This window comes from Leptodactylus fuscus, chromosome 5 (assembly GCF_031893055.1).
Source record: "Leptodactylus fuscus isolate aLepFus1 chromosome 5, aLepFus1.hap2, whole genome shotgun sequence".
Taxonomy (NCBI): Eukaryota; Metazoa; Chordata; class Amphibia; order Anura; family Leptodactylidae; genus Leptodactylus; species Leptodactylus fuscus.
In genome coordinates this window covers 116,106,332-116,126,769 of record NC_134269.1, presented here as the reverse complement: position 1 = coordinate 116,126,769, position 20,438 = coordinate 116,106,332, and the positions used below count along the sequence as shown (strand labels likewise).

General features: G+C 40.2%; 1 protein-coding gene across 1 annotated transcript in view; it reads left to right on the top strand.

Moving 5' to 3' along the window:
* The window catches only part of CCDC146 (coiled-coil domain containing 146), a 60,466-nt gene that overhangs the window by 29,117 nt on the left and 10,911 nt on the right, over nucleotides 1-20,438 (top strand). The window contains exons 5-12 of the mRNA XM_075274056.1: nucleotides 3,937-3,994; nucleotides 9,044-9,220; nucleotides 10,258-10,331; nucleotides 11,632-11,859; nucleotides 12,904-13,090; nucleotides 13,954-14,049; nucleotides 15,687-15,857; nucleotides 20,255-20,343. Coding sequence (XP_075130157.1) covers nucleotides 3,937-3,994; nucleotides 9,044-9,220; nucleotides 10,258-10,331; nucleotides 11,632-11,859; nucleotides 12,904-13,090; nucleotides 13,954-14,049; nucleotides 15,687-15,857; nucleotides 20,255-20,343 — 1,080 coding nt within the window. The remainder of the gene's footprint in view (nucleotides 1-3,936; nucleotides 3,995-9,043; nucleotides 9,221-10,257; nucleotides 10,332-11,631; nucleotides 11,860-12,903; nucleotides 13,091-13,953; nucleotides 14,050-15,686; nucleotides 15,858-20,254; nucleotides 20,344-20,438) is intronic.

Sequence of the window (20,438 nt, the reverse complement as noted above, 5' to 3'; positions counted from 1 at the left end):
GACAGAGACATAAACAGCTCAGAGCTGCTGCCGAGCACTCAGCTCCTTCCTCCCCCCCTGAGAGCAGGCAGCTACGTCACTTGGGGACTGAGCAGATAAGCCCATGGTCTGGGGCCCGTGGTCATAGAAACACATGTAAACAATGAAGTGAATAAATTAAGATAGCAGCCAAACAAAGCAGTTTTGATAAAGCAATGTATTTAGAAAAAGTCTTATATCCACATAAACTAGCAGTTTAGATAGGATCCTTGTTATGGGACAACCCCTTTAACAAAGATAACACCTAGAAAGTCCATTGCAGACTAGTGTGTATAGCTTTAGAATGATTGTAAGACAAAGACCTTAAAAGAACCTGTTAAAGAGAAATATAATATGACATATTGGAAGAATAAGACAATACTCAGGATTGCCAAACTGTAATAAAAAAAAAAGTCAATGGAACATGCCCGTATAGATTTCTCCTCATGTTGTACTTCTGGTACCAACAGTTCTCAGTAAATCATTTAGAAGAAAGTATGAAAACAACTACATATACAACCCACTAACTTGGCATGTGCTAAAGGAAATCTGGGTTTGGAGTGACCTTAGAGAAATCCACATGATGAGTAGTATGGGTGTGTCAGTGGCAGCACGGAATGAAGATAATTACTATATGGGTAAACATTGTGGTTATTTGCATATTTTATCTAATATACTGATGTAATAGTTTGGTAAAGAAACAGTGTAAAGCCCATAAGAGTATACACAGAACATATTCAGTAACATCTCTTCCTTCTAACAGACAAAAAGTCCTGGATACCTTTTAACGTTCAACCATTAACGCACTAACATCTGAGATTTGAGATAAATTCTGAAGGAAAATCTTCAAATTTTTAGAACGTACACAAAATTACAATAAATAAATAGGAAAATCTTCAATTTCTCAAACTGGGAATTTGTGGGTTAACCCTAGAGACAACAAGAACATTTCACATTAGAATTTCATCCATGGATACAATGATATTAGAAACTTAGAAGAGTGACGCTAGAAAAACACCATCTAATCCATCTAGTTTGCCCTAATATTATTATGAAGACCATTTAATCTTAGGATAGATATTTGCTTATCCCAGGTTTTGCTTCTAAGGCTATTGCTGGACACCTACTGCTTGCCCTGAAGAAGACACCCGCCCGGTTGTCAAAACGCGTAGCCATTTTAAGCTGTTGTTTATGTCCTTGAAGCAATAAACAGAACCAATTCATCTTAACCATCCACATCGTTATTTTTATTTTCAAGTTCATTTCGCATTATGTTGCCATTAGCGCTCTATCATTTCCCAGTTTTTCTATATTTCCTTTCCTTATCTGAGGCATGCATATTATATTCACTCACTCTAAATTTCAAAACCATATCTGCTGGAAGTTTGTTCCAAGGATCAACTACTCTTTCAGTGAAATAATATTTTCTGACATTCAGATTGTGCCCCTTTGTGCTTAGTCTTTATTGAGACCACTCCTCTTCTCAACCTTATTCATAGCTTTATGGCCGGGTTCAGGCGGGGTATTTTGGACAGGAATTTGACGCGGAGGCCGCCTCAGGTTCTGGTCCAAAATACATCCATTCACGGCACTCCGATCTGGATTAGGCCCAAATGAATGGGCCTAGTCAGGAGGAGGTAGTGTCGCGAGGCGAATCCGCCTGAAGAATGAGCATGTCGCTTCTTCTTTTCGGGAGTCGGAACAAACGGCTCCTGGAAAAAAAAAACTGACCGGCTCCCTTTGATTTCTATGAGAGCCTTTTTTTTGGTCGGGATTTTGAGGCGAATTCGGCCTCAAAATCCTGACCAAAATACCCCGTGTGAACTCAGCCTGACATATTCAAAGGTTTCAATCATGCCTGCCCTTTCTTTTCTTTACTCTTTCTTTTGTGACTCCACTATTCTGTAACCAAGCTGAGTTGATTTATTTTACGTAGCACTATATTTTGTAATGAAAATTGGAGACAAAAATTAGAAAGTGGAAGCACGTGAAAAATAGCACAACAGTGAATAAACTCTATTTTCTATGGACAGATTTAGTAGACTTTCCAATTTTATGTATAAGACCATTTGACCAAATTTTGTCTGGTCATGACACAAAGGATACAGCTCTGATAGTTGTACTGTATTGAAAGTTTACATGTATCTCTATTGTATAGCCAAGACTGATATCTGTCCACTGGATGTAAATAGTGAAGGTGCCTACTGTATAAATACATACAGAAATCTTAAAACTGTGAGGAACTGATACACAAAGCTTTTTAGAAAATTGTATGACTTTTCACAGAAAAAATAACTTTTATTTGTTGTAACTGTAAAATCCCTTTAAACAGAATATCACTATAAATTCCATCACAGCTCGAGTAGGGTATCAAGGTATGGCTCTCATTTTTTACTATGTTTTAACTGCTGATATCTCTGGTTCTGTAGCTTCTAGAACCATATGATTTAACCCCTTCCCGACATGCGCCGTAATAGTACGGCACGTGTCGGGTCTGTAACTATGGCGACCGCCCGGGAGCCGGGCGGCCGTCATAGCCGCCGGGTGTCTACTGCTTTAAGCAGTAGACAACCGGCTCTAATGCCTCCGATCGGTCCCCGGACCGATCGGAGGCATTAACCCCTCCGGCGCTGCTGTCAAAGGCGCCGGAGGCGCCATTTTCCCGGCGGCGCATGGGCGCCGCCATTTTGGCAAGGATCGCCGGCTCCTGGAGCATGCTCCAGGGCCGACGTCATGTTGCAGTGACAGCCGGGAGCCTTGTTAAAGGCTCCCAGCCGGTCTGCAAATTCTCTCTTTTGCAGGCTGGTGTATACAGCCTGCAAAAGAGACGATGCTTTTTTGCAATGCATTGCAATGCATTAGCATTGTAATGCTTTGCATTAGTGATCAGACCCCCTGGGGTTCAACACCCCCAGGGGGTCTAATAAATGCAAAAAAAAAAAAAAAAAATATAAAAAGTATTAAAAGTTCAAATCACCCCCCTTTCCCTAGAACAAATATAAAAGTAGTTAAAAACTGTGAAACATATACATGTTAGGTATCCCCGCGTCCGAAATCGCCCGCTCTACAAATCTATAAAAATATTTTTCCTGTTCGGTAAACGCCGTAGCAGGAAAAATAGTAAAAAGTGCCAAACTGCCGTTTTTTCACTGTTTTAATTCTGATAAAAATTTGAATAAAAAGTGATCAAAGCAATAACATTTCCCGAAAATGGTAGAACTAAAAAGTACACCCGGCCCCGCAAAAAAAGACGCCCTATGCATCCCCGTACACCTATGTATAAAAAAGTTACGGCCGTCGGAATATGGCGACTTTTAGAAAAAAAAATTTTTAACACCGTTTTGGAATTTTTTTTAGGGGTCAAAATGTAAATAAAACCATATAAATTTGGTATCCCTGGAACCGTACCGAAACACAGAATATAGGGGACAGGTCATTTTGGCTGCACAGTGAACGCCGTAAAACCAAAGCCCGTAAGAAAGTCGCAGAAATGCATTTTTTCTTCAAATCCGCCCCATTCTGAATTTTTTTCCTGCTTCCCAGTACATTATATAGAATAATTAATGGTGGCATCATGAAGAAAAAATTGTCCCGCAAAAATTAAGACCTCATATGACTCTGGGAGCGGAGAAATAAAAAAGTTATGGGGTTTAGAAGGAGGGGAGTCAAAAACGAAAAATGAAAATCAAAAAATGCCATCGGCGGGAAGGGGTTAAAGATAAACATTTCAGCTTGTAAACTGTATGGTTTTTGGTATTAGACATTTATTAGCTAATTTGTATACAATGTGTGCAGATGTCAGAGGTAAATGGACAATTTTTAACATGCTGAAAACATATCACATTAATTTAGGAGATACTTTGATACATACTGTATACTATATCTATGCCAATAGGTTATATATACATATTTCAACAGCTTAAAGGAAGAAAAAAGGCTTCTGGAGCGGGAGTATGAGAGAATCCCCAAATCTGGGGTAAGTAACACATCTTTTATCATGTCTTTGCACACCAGTTCATCATGCACACCATATGGAAAAGGTCCTAAATCTGCCGCTTATGTATGTCTATGGGACAGGTGTTTTAATAAATATGTGCCAAAAGCCTTCCATAATTTGTGTGGAAATCTACCAAATGCGCCTTGTACCACATTCACCATGTGCTTTAGACACTTTTTATGAATTATCCAACAAGGATAAGTTTCAATATTCACCAGATTTTCACAAAAGGAAAATGTTTGTTTTGGTACCGTGTTAGCCAGTGGTTATAAAATATAAAAAACAAAAAAAACTTTGCAAGTCTTCAGTAGGTGATACCTTTTTTAATGGCTAACTCATAATGATGACAGAATATGACGTTTCGAAGCTTCCTCTGAGCTTTTTCTTCAGATATAACTAAAAACACCTTCTAGAGGCTGCATATTTATGTACAACTGGACACAGGGCTAGAATTACAGGAGGGAGGGGGGAAGAGGCTTATTACTATATACTTATAACAACAAACAATCAATTGCCAGATCCCTGGTTCTTATCTTAATGGCTGTCTTAATGATTTGTATAAAAAGACATAAACCCAAGTGAGATGTTCATCCCATTGTCCAATGTCTGGAATAGGGTCATGGCCTTGTACTCATAAATCAGTCGCTGTTTCCTTGATTTAAAGTTCCCTTTTAAGATCAAGATTTTCATGTCATTGATGATGTTGTGATCTTCCTAGCAGAAGTGTTTTGGCACGGGAAGATCAGTTCTCTGTTGTTTGATTGTATGGCAATGTATTGTATGAGTTTCTGACCGGTCTCTCCAACATACAGATTTTCAGTGGAACATTTGGTGCAAATGATCAAATACACTACATTAGGTGTGTTACAGGTGAACGTACCTGGGATTTTATATTCCCTGTTAGAGTTTGGTATCTCTATCCTGTCAGTGGTCAGTATGTGCGGGCAGGTCTTGCACCTCTTCTGTCCACATGGAAAAGTTCCTGTGTTAGTTGGAGGTGACAGTGAGCTGCTGACAACCATATTCCTGAGGTTTGGTGGCTGTCTGTAGCACAGGAGAGGGGGGTCAGAAAATATGGATTTTAGACGGTTGTCTTTTTGCAGTAGTGGATGTAATTTGCGTGTGATTCCTCTCAGCGTCTCCAGGTGGGGGTTATATGTGACGACCAGGGGCACCCGAGTGTTTTCCTGTTTGATATTGTATTTTAATAACTCCGATCTTGGTATCCTGGTGGCTCTGGTGATTTGGTTATCAACTGTTCTTGGATGGTAACCCTGCCTCAAGAATGTGTTTTTGAGGCCCCCAAGGTGTTCGTCCCTATCTGCAGGGTTTGAACATATGCGATGGTATCTGATGGCCTGGCTGTATACAATGGAGTTCTTTATGTGTTTAGGATGAAAGCTATCCCATCTTAGGTACGTAGGGCGGTCAATTGGTTTCCGATACAGTGATGTCTCAATTTTGTTGTCCTGTATCTTGATAACTGCATCCAGGAAGTTTATTTCGGAGAAGGAGTGATTGAGCGTCAGGTTGATGGTGGGATGGAACTGGTTGAACTGTTCATGGAAGGTTTTCAGCTGTTCCTCAGACCCGGTCCAAATGATTAGGATATCATCAATGAAGCGGTAGTAGGGATGTTGGAGTACAGGGATTCTACATCCATGGTGGCCAGGATGGTTCCATCTGGAAGGGGACCTATAGTGGATAGTTTGTTTAATAGGTCTGTAGTATCCTGTAGGTGGCTGGCTGTATCCTTCACTAAAGGTTTGAGGATACCCTCCACCCATCCAGAGATTTGTTCAGTGAGAGTCCCAACACATGAGATGATCGGTCTCCCTGGGTTCCCAGGTTTGTGCAGTTTTGGAAGCATATAAAAAGTCCCTGTCCTTGGACTTGCTGGTATGAGGCTGCTTAGGCCTTTGGCTCCATCAGATAGACCGGAGATCATCTTTTTTAGTTTTTTAGAGTATTCCACTGTGGGGTCTGAATCCAACTTGGAGTAGTAGTGTGTGTCAGTCAGTTGTCTGTGTGCCTCCTGTATGTAGTCTGATGTGTTCATCAGGACTATAGCGCCACCCTTGTCTGCTGGTTTAATGATGAGGTCTTTGTTATTTCTCAGGGATTGTATGGCCCTTCTTTCCTGGGCAGTGATGTTAGATGGCAGTGCTTTATTTGTATCCAGTATAGTTGATTTGACCATGTGTCTGAAACAGTCTATGTAATTATCCAAATCAAAATTTCGTCCAGTTGGAGGTGTCCAATCAGATGTCTCCTTTTTTGCTAAGATTGGAACCTCTGAAGGGGTAGGTTGGGTCTCCTCTGTGTCATCTGTGTCATGAAAATATTCTCTCAGGCGCAGTCTCCTGAAAAAATCCTCCATGTCGCTGCACAGTTCAATTTTATCCATGGTTTTAGAAGGACAAAATGAGAGTCCCCTGGAGAGTACCCCAAATTCTGCTTTGGTGGGTTCATAGGTGGAGAGATTGATAACACAGTTCTGTGTTTCCAAATCCACGACAGAGAACTGATCTTCCCGTGCCAAAACACTTCTGCCAGGAAGATCACAACATCATCAATGACATGAAAATCTTGATCTTAAAAGGGAACTTTAAATCAAGGAAACAGCGACTGATTTATGAGTACAAGGCCATGACCCTATTCCAGACATTGGACAATGGGATGAACATCTCACTTGGGTTTATGTCTTTTTATACAAATCATTAAGACAGCCATTAAGATAAGAACCAGGGATCTGGCAATTGATTGTTTGTTGTTATAAGTATATAGTAATAAGCCTCTTCCCCCCTCCCTCCTGTAATTCTAGCCCTGTGTCCAGTTGTACATAAATATGCAGCTTCTAGAAGGTGTTTTTAGTTATATCTGAAGAAGAAGCTCAGAGGAAGCTTCGAAACGTCATATTCTGTCATCATTATGAGTTAGCCATTAAAAAAGGTATCACCTACTGAAGACTTGCAAAGTTTTTTTTGTTTTTCAGATTTTCACAGTGATTTATGCTGGTTGATAACTTGTACCCATTTTTAGACTGTGTAGTCTAAGTTTATACCATCTGGCTTGCTTTGAGCCACAATTTTACAGTCCTGGCAAAATTTTGGCTCATCACAGTGCATTTAACCCACTCCCATTTTTCTGAGAATCCACACCCACATGTCTAGCAAGTTGAAAAATTTTAGCCCAAACTAGATGCAGCAAGATGTGCCAAAGATGCACTATGTTTACATCAATGTCTAGTCAAAACCACAATAGTAAATTTGGTCCTATATTTTAACATACATACACAGTCCAGTCATATTAATGTGACCACCGCCTACTTTTGACGTCAACGTTAAATAACCAATCGCAGAAGACACATGTTATCAGCCATCTGGGTGCACTCATCATTGTGGAAGGCATGATGGATCAACACATGTATGCATTTATCCTTGCGGACTATATCCATGTTGGCATGGCTCAACATCCCAGTGAACATCATCACAACATCCCCTCTCTTCCTGCACTTCTCGCAGCAGTTCGCTCTGTGAAAGGTGGTTATTCTGTATTTTAACATGAGGTCAAATTAATGTGAATGGGCTGTGTATGTGGCCATTAAGCTGCAAGCTACAAATTTTTTTGTACAGACTATAATTCTCTATATAGATGCAAGGTTTGTTGGTAGAATATTATAATCTATTGCATGTGCAGCTCATAGCAATTCATGTTACAGTCTCTTATGAAGGTCACTGGGGCAATTATGTGCATAAGTACTGGTTTTATTAGGTTTTCTGAAATCTCACCCAATTTCTTCCTATCTATTCTCACACATAGGGTTCAGCAATGGTGGGATGAAGACTGTTCTCCCTAATTTTGCCAATCTGGTTGTTAAAAATACAACTCGATTACAAAAGGGAAGGAGTAGTGGAGCACTGATCTGGTTCTGCTACTGTGCCTTCCTGCTCTACCACACTTTGACTTGTAGGCCACAGGCCACATTAGACCTGTGGCCTACAAACGGCATGGACAAGTAGTAAGTGTCGGTATATACCTGACTGCTCCCTGACACTCCTGCTCCTTCCAGCAGTGGGCCCAGAGCAGAGTGACAGAGCAGGATTAGGGATTAGATAGGTAAGTAACGAGATAATACTTCTGCATAGGGAACTAGTAAAGGTTCCCCCATGCAGTGGCTCCTTCATTGGTCCCCCATACTGTATGGAGACTAGTGGTTGAGTCATTATATTGTTAGGGGGCAGTAATGAAAGACAATATCCTGTGGAGAAGGGGGGACATTAAAGTTTATGGGACATTTGGAGGTATATTAAAGGGGTCCTGTGGCAGCTGGGGTAGGTGTAAAATAAAAAAAAAACACTCTTGTCCCCAGCGCTCCGTCACCTGTGCCAGTGTCCGTTCTGTGCCTCACCTGACCGCAAAGATCAATCAGTAGCCTCACGGGTTCCTGGAGACAGACTGGTGACATCATTCGCATACATAACTGGTTTCTTACCAGCGGCTGCCGAGTCCGCATGCAGGACTTCCACTTTTCTAATATTGATGGCCTATTGATGGTGTTTGACATTGGCTTTTCTGCGACAGAGCAGCTACTGGTAATGTTAACAATTCTGGGAGCCATGCAGCTACCACACCATACAATGTGTAGCGGTGGATTTAGGTGCTGCAATAGTGCTCATCATACATCTGATTTGAAGGGGTCCTAGCTGTCTGACTCCTACAGATGTTATATTGATGGCCTATTCTAAGGATAGTATTAGAAAAGTGGATAATCCTTTTAATATGTGAGCTCATAATATACATTAGGGGGACAGAGAACACTGTGGGTGATAGGAGGCACTGTGGGGGGAGGCTACAAAAATGGGGCATGATTTAATGTTAAACAGGCATGGCTTGAAAGTTTTCAAGGTGTGCTTTGCCATCCTTCCTGCTCCAAAAATTTGCATTTCATGTGCCAGCCAACCCACCACAGCTTCCAACACACCCCTGAGGTATGGTATACAATATAAAATGTAATTTACATTGTAGGAGCTAGAAAAGAGAGCTAAACTGCTAAAAGAATCCAGCGACGAGCTACAAAAGGAGAACACCCAGAGAATATTGGAGATTAAAGCTCTGAAGGAAGACTTGGCATTAAAGGAAAGAGAAATTCAAAGAGAGAAAATAGAACTTGAGAAAATCTGGGAGAAACAGGAAATCATAAAGGTACCAGGAATAGAAGCCGACGCATGTTGTGCCATGCGTACTTATTGGAATGTTTATACCCATATATTTGGTATACTTCATCTCATTATTTAGTGTGAAATTAATTCAGTAGATTGAAGCATTTTATAATGTTGTCCAACAATGCTGTATATGCACATACATATGTATTATGAATTTGGCCTGTCAGATTAATTTGTAATCTTTGTACATTTATTTTAATTGACTCATTTGCGTGGCCAGACATAGAAGCCCTGAGGTATGTACAACGTGACATCCACATTAACAATATTACAGACATATCCAATCCCCAGTGTCAGTTTGGGTGGTGTAATATCAGTGTAATATCAACTTCCTACTAAAAACAATGGTTCGGTGTTTCTCTGTATTTAATATGTTAACACTTTTATTGTAATGTGCCTCCTGACTATCCTTTGAAGTCGAATATGGCTTACAAGTTATAAACGGCTGGGACCTTCTTCCCTAGATAAATGTGGGATAAAGGTGAAAAAAAAACCTGAAAATAATTAACATTTCCCTTTATCTCTTCAAAGCAGGAAGGCTAAGAGGAGCTAGGAAAATATGTGTGTAACGCTTCACCATATTGTTTCGTACCGACCTCTTCCATTACAACTCTTGACTATTCAACCATAGCCCTACCATATATTTTTTTCCCATTGTTATTTTGTGATTCCACTTTACCTTCCTTTAAAAGTCATATGAATTTCACAGCTTTGTAGAAAATGGCATATTAAAGTGTTTGTGTGATTGGAAACAATTATTTTACAATGCCTAGGACTCTGCTTGCACCTTCATTTTGGCATTTATTTATATTATGCCCCAGGTACCTGATAAACTCTCATGACTTCACAATAAAACCCTTATTGTCCCCTATGTCATTTTTCAGAAGGAATAATACACCAAATATTAGAGTATGCAACTGAGACTCTGAAGAGAGTCTAACAGAAAATAAAAATATTAATAAGTAAAAAATTTGCAAAGTGCCTTTTTTTAGTCTGTGTATGTGTTTCCTGTTCTAGGATGAACTTGTTCAAGTCCAGAATATTCCAGAGCAGATTGGCAAAGACATAGAGAAGATTAACCGCAAAACAATGTATGCCGTTTACGTGTCTCCATTTCCTAAACGTGTGTATGTAGCATGTAAGGAGTTAAAATAAAGAAAAGCTATGACCAGCCAAGATGTATAGGCAAGCACTTCTAACATGGAATGTTTTACAGATGGCTTCTCCAACCGTTCCAAGACTTGGATGTAGAAAACGTTTTCTAGATGTGAACACACTTGCCTGACCTGCCAGGAAAATTGCAGCATTGTTTTAGCTTCAGATAGTAGATTCCTTAGTCCATGTAATATACTATACATTTTACAGTGAAGGGTATAGGTTTTTTTTATTTTATTAAGGACGAAACATGCATACTTTGTATGAAAGTGTATTATACAAAAATTAAATGTTCTTCTTATTATAAGGCATTATGTATGAAGTCTACTACAAATTTAACATATTACTATTATAGTTCAAAAATGAAATGTACACAGCTGCATCTACTGAAACTGTATGCGTATGTTGACATAGAGTTTTTTTGCAGCTTTTGTTGTGGTTTTTGCTGTGGTACTCGCCGCAGTTTTTTGCTCCATCAAACTGTAGGGACCTGGAAACTACCTTTTAAAGAAAAAAAAAAAAGGTTGCGTCTTTTGCAAATAAAAAAAAAAACATCAAAAACCACATGTTAAAAGGCATCCCATTTTTTTTTCAACTCCCATTGATTTTAATGGGTTTTTAAAGGCGGAATCCACCTGAAGATATGTCTTGTCACGTTATTTTTTTTTCAACTAGCTGGAAAAATCAGTTATTGGAAAAAAAACTGTTAGGGCTCACTCATACGGAGGAAAATGGTGAGGAATTTGGTGTGGAATCCGCGTCAGATTCAATGCTGAAAAAGAAAAAAGCCTCCCATTGACTAAATTCCACCCCAAATTCCTCACCATTTCCCTCCATGTGAATGGACCCTTACAGACTCCCATTGAATTGAGTGGAAGGTGTTTTTTGCAGGCGGACTTTACCTTAAAATCATCCTAGAAAAAACTTTGAGTGAACATACTGTATATTGTCTGTGAAACCACTTTTTTTTTTTTTACACATTTGACTTATATGCAGGAATGTGTCTCAGTAATTTGATCTGTATAATTTGTATAAACCATTATGTTGTATATTAAACCCATGGGCCATATCTATCTATATCTAAATACATTTTCTTCCTGAACTGAACATGAATTTCAATAACATACATCATCTGAGAGAGGATATCTGAGGTCAGGAAATGCTGATGTGTAGAGAACTGTATAGTGAAATAATTGTAGCTTTCTTACCACGTATCATATTCTGACTATATTCCAGAGAAACAGAAAAGAAAAAGTTAAAGCTGGAAGAACAGTGCCAAGAGTTAAATCACAGCATCAAACAGATCGAGAATAAAACCAAACAAATGATGGAGGAGGAAGATGATGTTATGAAAGAACTGGAGGGGAAAAAGATTTTACTGGAAAATAAAGAGCAAGAAAGTAACAATCTGATCAAGTTATTGGAGTTTTCCAAGGAAAATGAAGCGGTTGCTCTGGGAGACAGGTTATTCCATACCTGTTGTTTTTGGTCTTGGATTATTTTTGTATATTTTTATTCCTAAAATGATCATACCACTAAGGGCTCGTTCACATCTGCGCCCGGTCTCCGTTCTGCAGGTTTCCGTTTCCGGCACAAAACAGAGGCAGGAGACGGAAACCTGCAGGACTCTTTCATACCCATTCATTTGAATGGGTTTGAAAGATATGTGGCCGTGAGCGGCGGTGAGCGTTTTATACTCTCTGCCGCGAAACCGTTTTTTAAAAATCGGACACAGAGTTGGACATGCAGTACTCTGTGTCTGGTTTTAAAAAAACTGGTTTTGCGGCGGAGAGCATAAAACGCTCACCGCCACTCACGGCCGGACCCGCTCTGACAGCTTTCCGTCTTCTGCCGGCAGAAGACCGAAAGCTCAGAACGGAGACCCGAACGCTAGTGTGAACCTAGTGTAAGCAAAGTTATTATACCTGCAAAGAGTGTTATGTATGATTATATGAGAAAAGGCTATAAACTGGGAAATAAACCATTGTGCAGTCTAGCACCCTGTTAAACTGTTCACATTCAGAGGACTGTTATATCATACACTACCCTATACAAGTGGGGCCAATATATTATGCCTTGAACATGTGTTTGTACAAGGCATGACAAAAAACACAATTTTGACACCCTCCATTTTTTAACAAAAAATTTAAACTTTTTGGCATTTTCTGCCATCATTTAGAACAAAATGGTCAGAGCAGGGCTGGGATCAAGACATACTAGGGACAACTTGGCCCAAAAGATTTACCATAACTTGTGTAAAAAACAAAACAAGAAACTGCTGCAAGTTATAGCTGAAATCTGGTGCATCTCATGCTGGAGGAAAATGGATTAAGACTGGGGCACAAAGTAGTGGTCTTAATAATTGGCCCCAGTGTACTTTTCCATCAGAAGCACATATATATACCTTTGCTTGCACTTGCACGAGAAGTATTATCACCTGCATGACTTTGATTGGTCTCATGGATAAACATGTGCACTTTACTTTCTATTATGCCTTTGAATTTTTAGGGCAGCCTTAGATCTTAACCTACGGCATGCCATGTTAGAGAAGCAGACACAACATGATGCCCTTACACGTAAACAAAAAGAGAAAGACCGGGAAATGCGAAACATCAAGAAACTGGAGCTACAGTTGAAGTCAGCAAATGATGCCCTGATACACACACAGTCTTTATATGAAAAGATTAAAGCAGAGGTAGACTTTTTTTTGTATACTCTATTATTGGTCCAGATGTCTTGGGATTAAAAATTATGCTTGGCTGGTTCATATCTACTGCTAAAGGATTTTGGGTTTTATCAAATTATCAGCAAGTGTCTGACATCAGGTAACCCCATAGATCAGCTGTTTAAAGCAGTAACCGTGCAGCTTGAGTGCTTCTTCTAAGTCACAGGGCATTTGACAGTCATTGGTCACATGGTTTGTTTGCAGCTCAGTACCAAGCTGTATATGGCGCTGTGCTTGGTTTTCTGTGAAGCAGCTGCAGTGCTTGCCTGACTACTGTGGTCTCTTCAGACAGTTGATCATAAAGGATCCTGAGTGTCGAACCCCTTTCAATTTTTAATTCATGGCTTATCCTAAGAAATAGATTTTTTCTTATCCAAACCTGTGGATTGAGCTATTCCCGTTTTTACGACGAATGTAGTGACTGTGGGTATATTTATAAAGGACATCTATCATTCCTGACGTGTATGTTTCAGAAACATTATTTCTAACAGTTAAATGGCAGGCACAATACAGGGTTTCTAATAAAGTTTCTCCACTACTGTCATTTATGTAGTATACAAGAACTATATTTAGTAAAACAAACCCCTTCAGGGTGGTGATGATCCGCCTTAAATCCCCTAGTAAATAGCCTTGTATTACGCTATTAAACAGAACATATTTGCTGACGCATTTATGTTAGGGAGTTGCTAATAAAGCAATTTTGGAGCTACACTTCAAAGGGGTCAACTGAACTTTAAAAAGAAAATTGTGTTTTTCTAAGGAAACAGATAAAATGTACGATGAAGAACTACCGGTAATAAATCTAAATTTATCTTTGCATTTATTTCTTGTAGATAGACATTTTCCCAAAAGATGATGGCTCACTTATAGAAAAGAGGAAGGAACTACGCAAGGAAGTTGAAACACTTAAGAGGCAGTTTACACAACAGGTTGGCACCCAACACATTGTATATTTTACTATTGCATATAACTGGAATTGCATCTCATGTAATATTTAAATTTTTTATGTTGAAACTTCTAAAGCCACATGTTGTAATCCAAAATTTTGTGGAATTGAATTTGGAATTAAGAAATAAGTCACTTGCCAATTGGTTGCTATTAGAGATGAGCGAGTACTGTTCGGATCAGCCGATCTGAACAGCACGCTCGGATAGAAATGAATGGACGTAGCTGGCACACGGGGGGTTAAGCAGCCGGCCGGCGTCAAAGCGGAAGTACCAGGTGCATCCATTCATTTCTATGGAGCGTGCTGTTCGGATCGGCTGATCCGAACAGTACTCGCTCATCTCTAGTTGCTATTATTAATGTTCACCAGTGCTGAAAAGCCATGGCCAAGAATTATCTTCCACTGATACATTGTATTCCCTGGGCAAAATTAATAAGGAAAACCAATGGTTAAATCCGTATTGGAAAATCCCTTGCAGTCAAGCCCTTCAAAAAGTGTCCCCTTCCAGGTCCCCCAGCAGTAAGCTGTAAGTGTTCAGTTTACTTTTAGTATACCTCCAAACTTTCATAAGACCAAAAGAGGTATAAAACTTGCCTCACACAGCATACAGCAAAAAAGTTATGTATCATAAGCTGCACCTCTAGCCCCACCCCTACGATCTCACACGCTATAATGCCTCACTTGTGGCCATCATTTTATAAATAATGCCCCTTCATTGTGGCTCCCATAATGTAATGTACCTTTCATGTGAGAAAAAAAAAGAATACTTACTTTTCCTCATCCACCAAAATCCACTGCAGTCCCCAACGCACTACACCGCACTTACCTGATTCCAGGTTGTCAACATGAGAGACAGATGCTGAATTGTGAAGCAGGGAACAGAATTGAGTACAATGTGAAGCAGGGAGCCATCTGTATGCAACCACTGGACATAGAATTGAAACCAGTACATGCCACCCTCCACTTGGGATGGTTGGGAGGTATGCCTTTAGCGCCCCCAAAGAGGAAATTAAGCATGACATTGTTACATTCCAGTCAAAGGGATGTCTGTATAATGAAGGATAAATGCTGTTTTATAACCATTCTGTACTCAGAACAGAATATGAGAATCATGACCAAAACACACTATTAACACACTATGAAAATGGATTTTCTAACCTGGACAACCCTTTGGTGGTTCGCTCAAGAATTCTTAGCAGACCTAAATTTTTGAAGCTCACTTTGGGAAACTGTTTGAGAAGGTATCTTTGTAAAATCTTTCTATTATCCAAAAATTTGAGATTGTAACCATGCGACAACCTGTATAATAATGGTCTTTATAGCTACAAACTGGGTTTCATAACAGATTCCAGTGTAAGGCTAAAGCCCCACGTTGCAGAAATGCATCTTTTTTTGTTGCAGATTTTGCTGTGGTTTTTTAAGCCACAGCAAATATAATGTATAATATAAAATCTCCCATTCCTCTTATAGCCATGGCTCAAAAAACGCAACAAAATCTGAAACAAAAAAAGCTGCATTTCCACAACGTGGGGCCTTAGCCTTAAAGTCCTCTCTGTATTAAATGGGTAATCTCAGTTGATACTGTTCATACTAGTCACCTTCTGCTTTCTTCCATTGTAGCAAAAACTAACAGAGGTAGAGGCGCACGTATTGGCACAGTGTATAGCTGAAGAAGAACAATTTGTAAAAGAGCAGGGAGAATGTCGGGAAGAGCTTGTCAACCTAACTCGTCTGGTGCAAATCAAAGCTGATGAGAGAGAACAAAAGTCAAGGGATTTTGTAAAAGCTCAAGTAAGTTATGTTAATACAACTAATACAATATAATTCTATCAACACGAAATAGGTTTCATAACTATTAGAGATGAGTGAGTACTGTTCGGATCAGCCGATCCGAACAGCACGCACGCATTGAAATGAATAGATGTAGCTGGCACGCGGGGGGTTAAGCGGCCGGCCGGCGACAAAGCGGAAGTATCTGGTGCTTCCATTCATTTCAATGCGTGCGTGCTGTTTGGATCGGCTGATCCGAACAGTACTCGCTCATCTCTATTCATAACTATAATACATTACCATTGTGGTCCACATGATAGAAGTTACGTTAAAGGCTAAAGTCTCACATTACAAAAACACTGTGTTTTACGTTATCTGCAAAGTAGATTGCATTTTTGGCCAATTCATTCACACATTGCAGAAAAAAATCTACAGCGGAAAAGCTGCATTTTGAAAAACTGTTGTTTATCAAAATTACAACATGCCAGTTATACCTGTGGAAATGTTAGCGTTTTCCTTATAGGTATAATAGGAGCAAAAGATCCAAAGAGGAAAACTCAGCGAAATGGCAATGAAAAACACTGCAATGCATTTGCACCATGTTTTTTCTGGAGCCTTTTTTTATTGCACCTTGCTACATGGGGCCTTAGTCTAAAGGGGTTATCCACTTTCTAATACTTATGACCTATCTGGGACCTCCATAGATACGCTACAGGACAGCATAACTTCTGATAATATTTACATCTCAGGATCACACTGCTCACTTACCGTATAAACTGTAGCCACAGATACTGTAGCGCTGCCCCCTTCAAGTGTAACCCTGCGTGAACGCAATGCGGTTCTTTCCGCAGCGCTTTCAACAGAAAGTTCGCAGAGTTTTCCTCTGCAGACTTTCTGTTACAATTATATCTATGGGAAAGCCGCCGGCGTTTCCGTAGATATAATTGACATGCTGCCATTTGCAAAACCGCAACGGCTTTGCAAATCGCAGGGTGTTCGCACTGCGATTTCTTCCGCAAAGTGGGCATGGGATTCGCATGAATCCCATCCCCTTTGCTTGCACTGTAAAACACCGTGATTTTTCCCGCAGCGTCTCCGTTGTGGCCAAATCGCGGCGTTTAAGTCCTGTGGGGCCCCGGCCTTAGGCAGTTCTCATGCTACCTAATAGTTCACATCTGAATGTTAACAGCTTTCTGTAAACAGATGAGAAATTTTATTAAACTCATTGAAATCAGTAGCATATGTATGGATCAGGTTAGATGTTTATTAAACACATGCTGTAAAACATTTCTGTATTGTACATGTGTTATTAGCCATGCTACAGTCAAGTACCAGTCCGCAAATATTCTTTTGTTCCCACAACGGGCATTTATAACATATCCGCAGGGTATAATAACCCCAATTTTGAAAAAGTTGGGACGCTGTATAAAATATAAAGAAAACAAGAATGTAATGATTTGGAAGTCTCATATAATTATATTTTATTCACAATAGAACACATATTAAAAAACATATTCATTTACAAATTGATGGCAATAATGCATCTCAAAACCGTTTGGACAGGGCCATGTCTAGCATTGTGCAGCTTCCCCTCTTCATTTTCCAAAAGTCTTTAAACGCCTGGCAAGTGAGGAGACCAATTGCTAGAGTTTTATGAGAGCAGTGTTGTCCCATTCTTGTCTGGCTCCTTAACAGTCCTAGGTCTCCTTTGCCAGATTATTTCATTTCCCATTGCACAAAATCTTTTTCTGTTGGATATTTCTTTTGCCAAGCCATGCTGTTGTGACGGATGCAGTGTGTGGTTCAACATTGTCTTGCTGAAATATGGAAGGCATTCCCTGAGAGAGACATTGGATGAGAGCATATGTTGTTCTAAAACTATACTATAGCGCTGATAGTGTCTTTGAAGGTGTATCAGCTGCCATTGCTCAAGGCACTAATGCACCCCCATATCATCAGAGATGCAGGGAACTGGGCACTGATAACAAGCTAGATGGTCCCTCTCCTCTTGTGTCTATAGGGCATGGCATATCTGATTTCCATAAAGCATTTCACCTTTTCATTTATCTGACCACAGAACAGTTCTTACATTTTGCTTCAATCCATTTTAAATGAGTTGTGACCCAGAGAGAAAAATGGTATTTCTAGATTGTGTTGCTATATGGTGTCTCGTTTGCATGACACAACTCTAAACTTGCATTTGTGGATTCCATTGCAAATTGTGCTTACACACAATGATTCAGGGAAGTGTTCGTGAGCCCATACAGTGATTTTCATAACCAATTCACGCCTGCAGTGCCATCTTGAACATCCAGTTTTGGTCCTGGGCACATGGATTTCTCCAGATTTTCTGAATCTTTCATATTAAGAACTGTAGATGGTAGGATATTCCAGGTCTTTGCAATTTTACTTTGAGGAACAGTTTTCTGAAATTTTTCCACAATTTTTAGATGCAGTTTTTCACAGATTGGTAAACCTATGACTGTGCTTCTGAGAGATTCTGCCTCTCTAACATATTCTTTTTATACACAGTCATGTGACTACAATGAAAATGGACCCTCCAGCTATATTTCATTAATACCACTATCTTTTCCAGCCATTTTTTAAAATTCCTGTCCCAATTTTTTTTTTTTTTTTTAGATGTGTTTACTGCCATCAATTTCTAAATTGGTTATTTTTTTCAAATAAAATTGAAAAATAACTCCTTCACCTTCTGATATGTGTTCTATTGCGAATACATTTTCTTTACATTTTACACAGTGTCACAACTTTTTTTTTTTTCAATTGAGGTTGTAGATGCTGGTCCCACTGCTTGGTCCCGCTCCTATAGAAAATATATAGGACCTTTAACTTCAACACGCTTGGTGAGCTGTCGGCTACTAAATCCCAGTACAGAATCAGAGAAGGAATGGACAGGTGGGCTTGTATGTGTGTAACTCTCTACACACTTCTTTGGGAATAATGGAAAGAACTGAGCAGATATTCAGCTTTGGTATTTTGCTAACCAATACCAGGGACCGAGAGCATCCCTTGAATTTGCCAGTTCTCCTGTCACATCCGTTTTAGTAAATACTCATTTTCTTATAGAAATCGCTAGTCTCTGGGACAACTTTTGTTAGGGTGCATTCACACGGAGGAGAATGGTGAGGAATTTGGTGTGGAATTTCAGCGCTGACAAAAAGCCTCCCATTGACTTCAGTGGGTTCCTTTTTCTGCTATATGCCGTGCCATTTCTCTGTGGAAAAGTATGAAAGAAACGGACAACTAGGTTTTGCCATTCCTTTTGTCAGTGGGGCATATTCCTACTCATTTGATAACATCTGTTCAATAATGATACCATTAAACTACGTATAGAAACATCGGTACTATTCCGTTATCGGGCCAGCAGAGCTTACCAGCACCAGCATTGGGACAGCAGCAGTCAGCATTTCAGCATCGGGAATGACATCTGAGGACTGACTGCTGGACCGATGCTTGTGCCCAGCTCTCCTTCCATCTGCCCTGTACCCCTCTCTGGCCCGCCCCAAGGACTGACTGCTGGCCCGATGCTGGCGCCCTGTCTCTAGTAACCAGTACATCAATGCCCCCATCCATCCTCCCAGTGCTGCCCCCCAGCTCTTCTTACATCTGCCCCGTACCCCCTCTCCCTGCCACTCGACTAGGCCTCACCTCGGCGCTCTCATTCTGGCCATTAGCGTTCAGGAGGAAAGAAAGACGCTCGCACTGGAAGCCATGGCCGGCACAGAGAACGGAGACCGGAAGGAAAAAAATAGCACACACCGGGGCTCAATAAAGGGTCCTGAAAGTGGCGGCGGAGATTCAGGGATGCGCTGACCATAGTAACGGCGGGGAGCTATGGTGACCCAGAGGGACAAACTTCCTGCAGCGTCCCGGCGACTAGTAATGTCGGTCAAGCCTAGTCACGTGGCGGGGAGAGGGGCAGATGGAAGGAGAGCTGGGCCAGAGAGGGGTACGGGCAGATGGAAGGAGAGCTGGGCACAAGCATCGGGCCAGCAGTCAGTCCTCAGATGTCATTCCCAATGCTGAAATGCTGACTGCTGCTGTCCCGATGCTGGTGCTGATAAGCTCTGCTGGCCCGATAACGGAATAGTACCGAAACATCCTATTAAGGAAAGGAATGGTCATCAATGCATGTATATATTTGTAGGTGAAAGAACAGAGGAATGGTACAAGGAAATAAGGAAGTCCAGGATTTGCTAAAACAGACCTGTTAAGGAAAGTTATTTAGGGTAATGGAGCAAAAGAAAAAAATTCTTGAAAAAATTCATTTTCCTTTTTGGGGTCTTTGGGATCTTGTGGTTTAACTTGACAGAATACTGTTATTTTTGTGACAAAAGCAGTAAACTGTAATATAACTGTATGGAGTCACCAGTACTCATCAGTGTACATTATTACAGCAACGATACCAACAAGTTCTGCAGGAAATTAAAGGACGGGATCTTATCATTGGAGAGCATAAGAAAAAAAATCAAGAAGTTCAGAAAAGGTAAAATATACTATATGTTGTAATAGTAAGAGAAGATAATTTGTTGTAGAACAGAGTAGGGGACTGAAAGCTATTAGCATACAGCCCATGTTCTG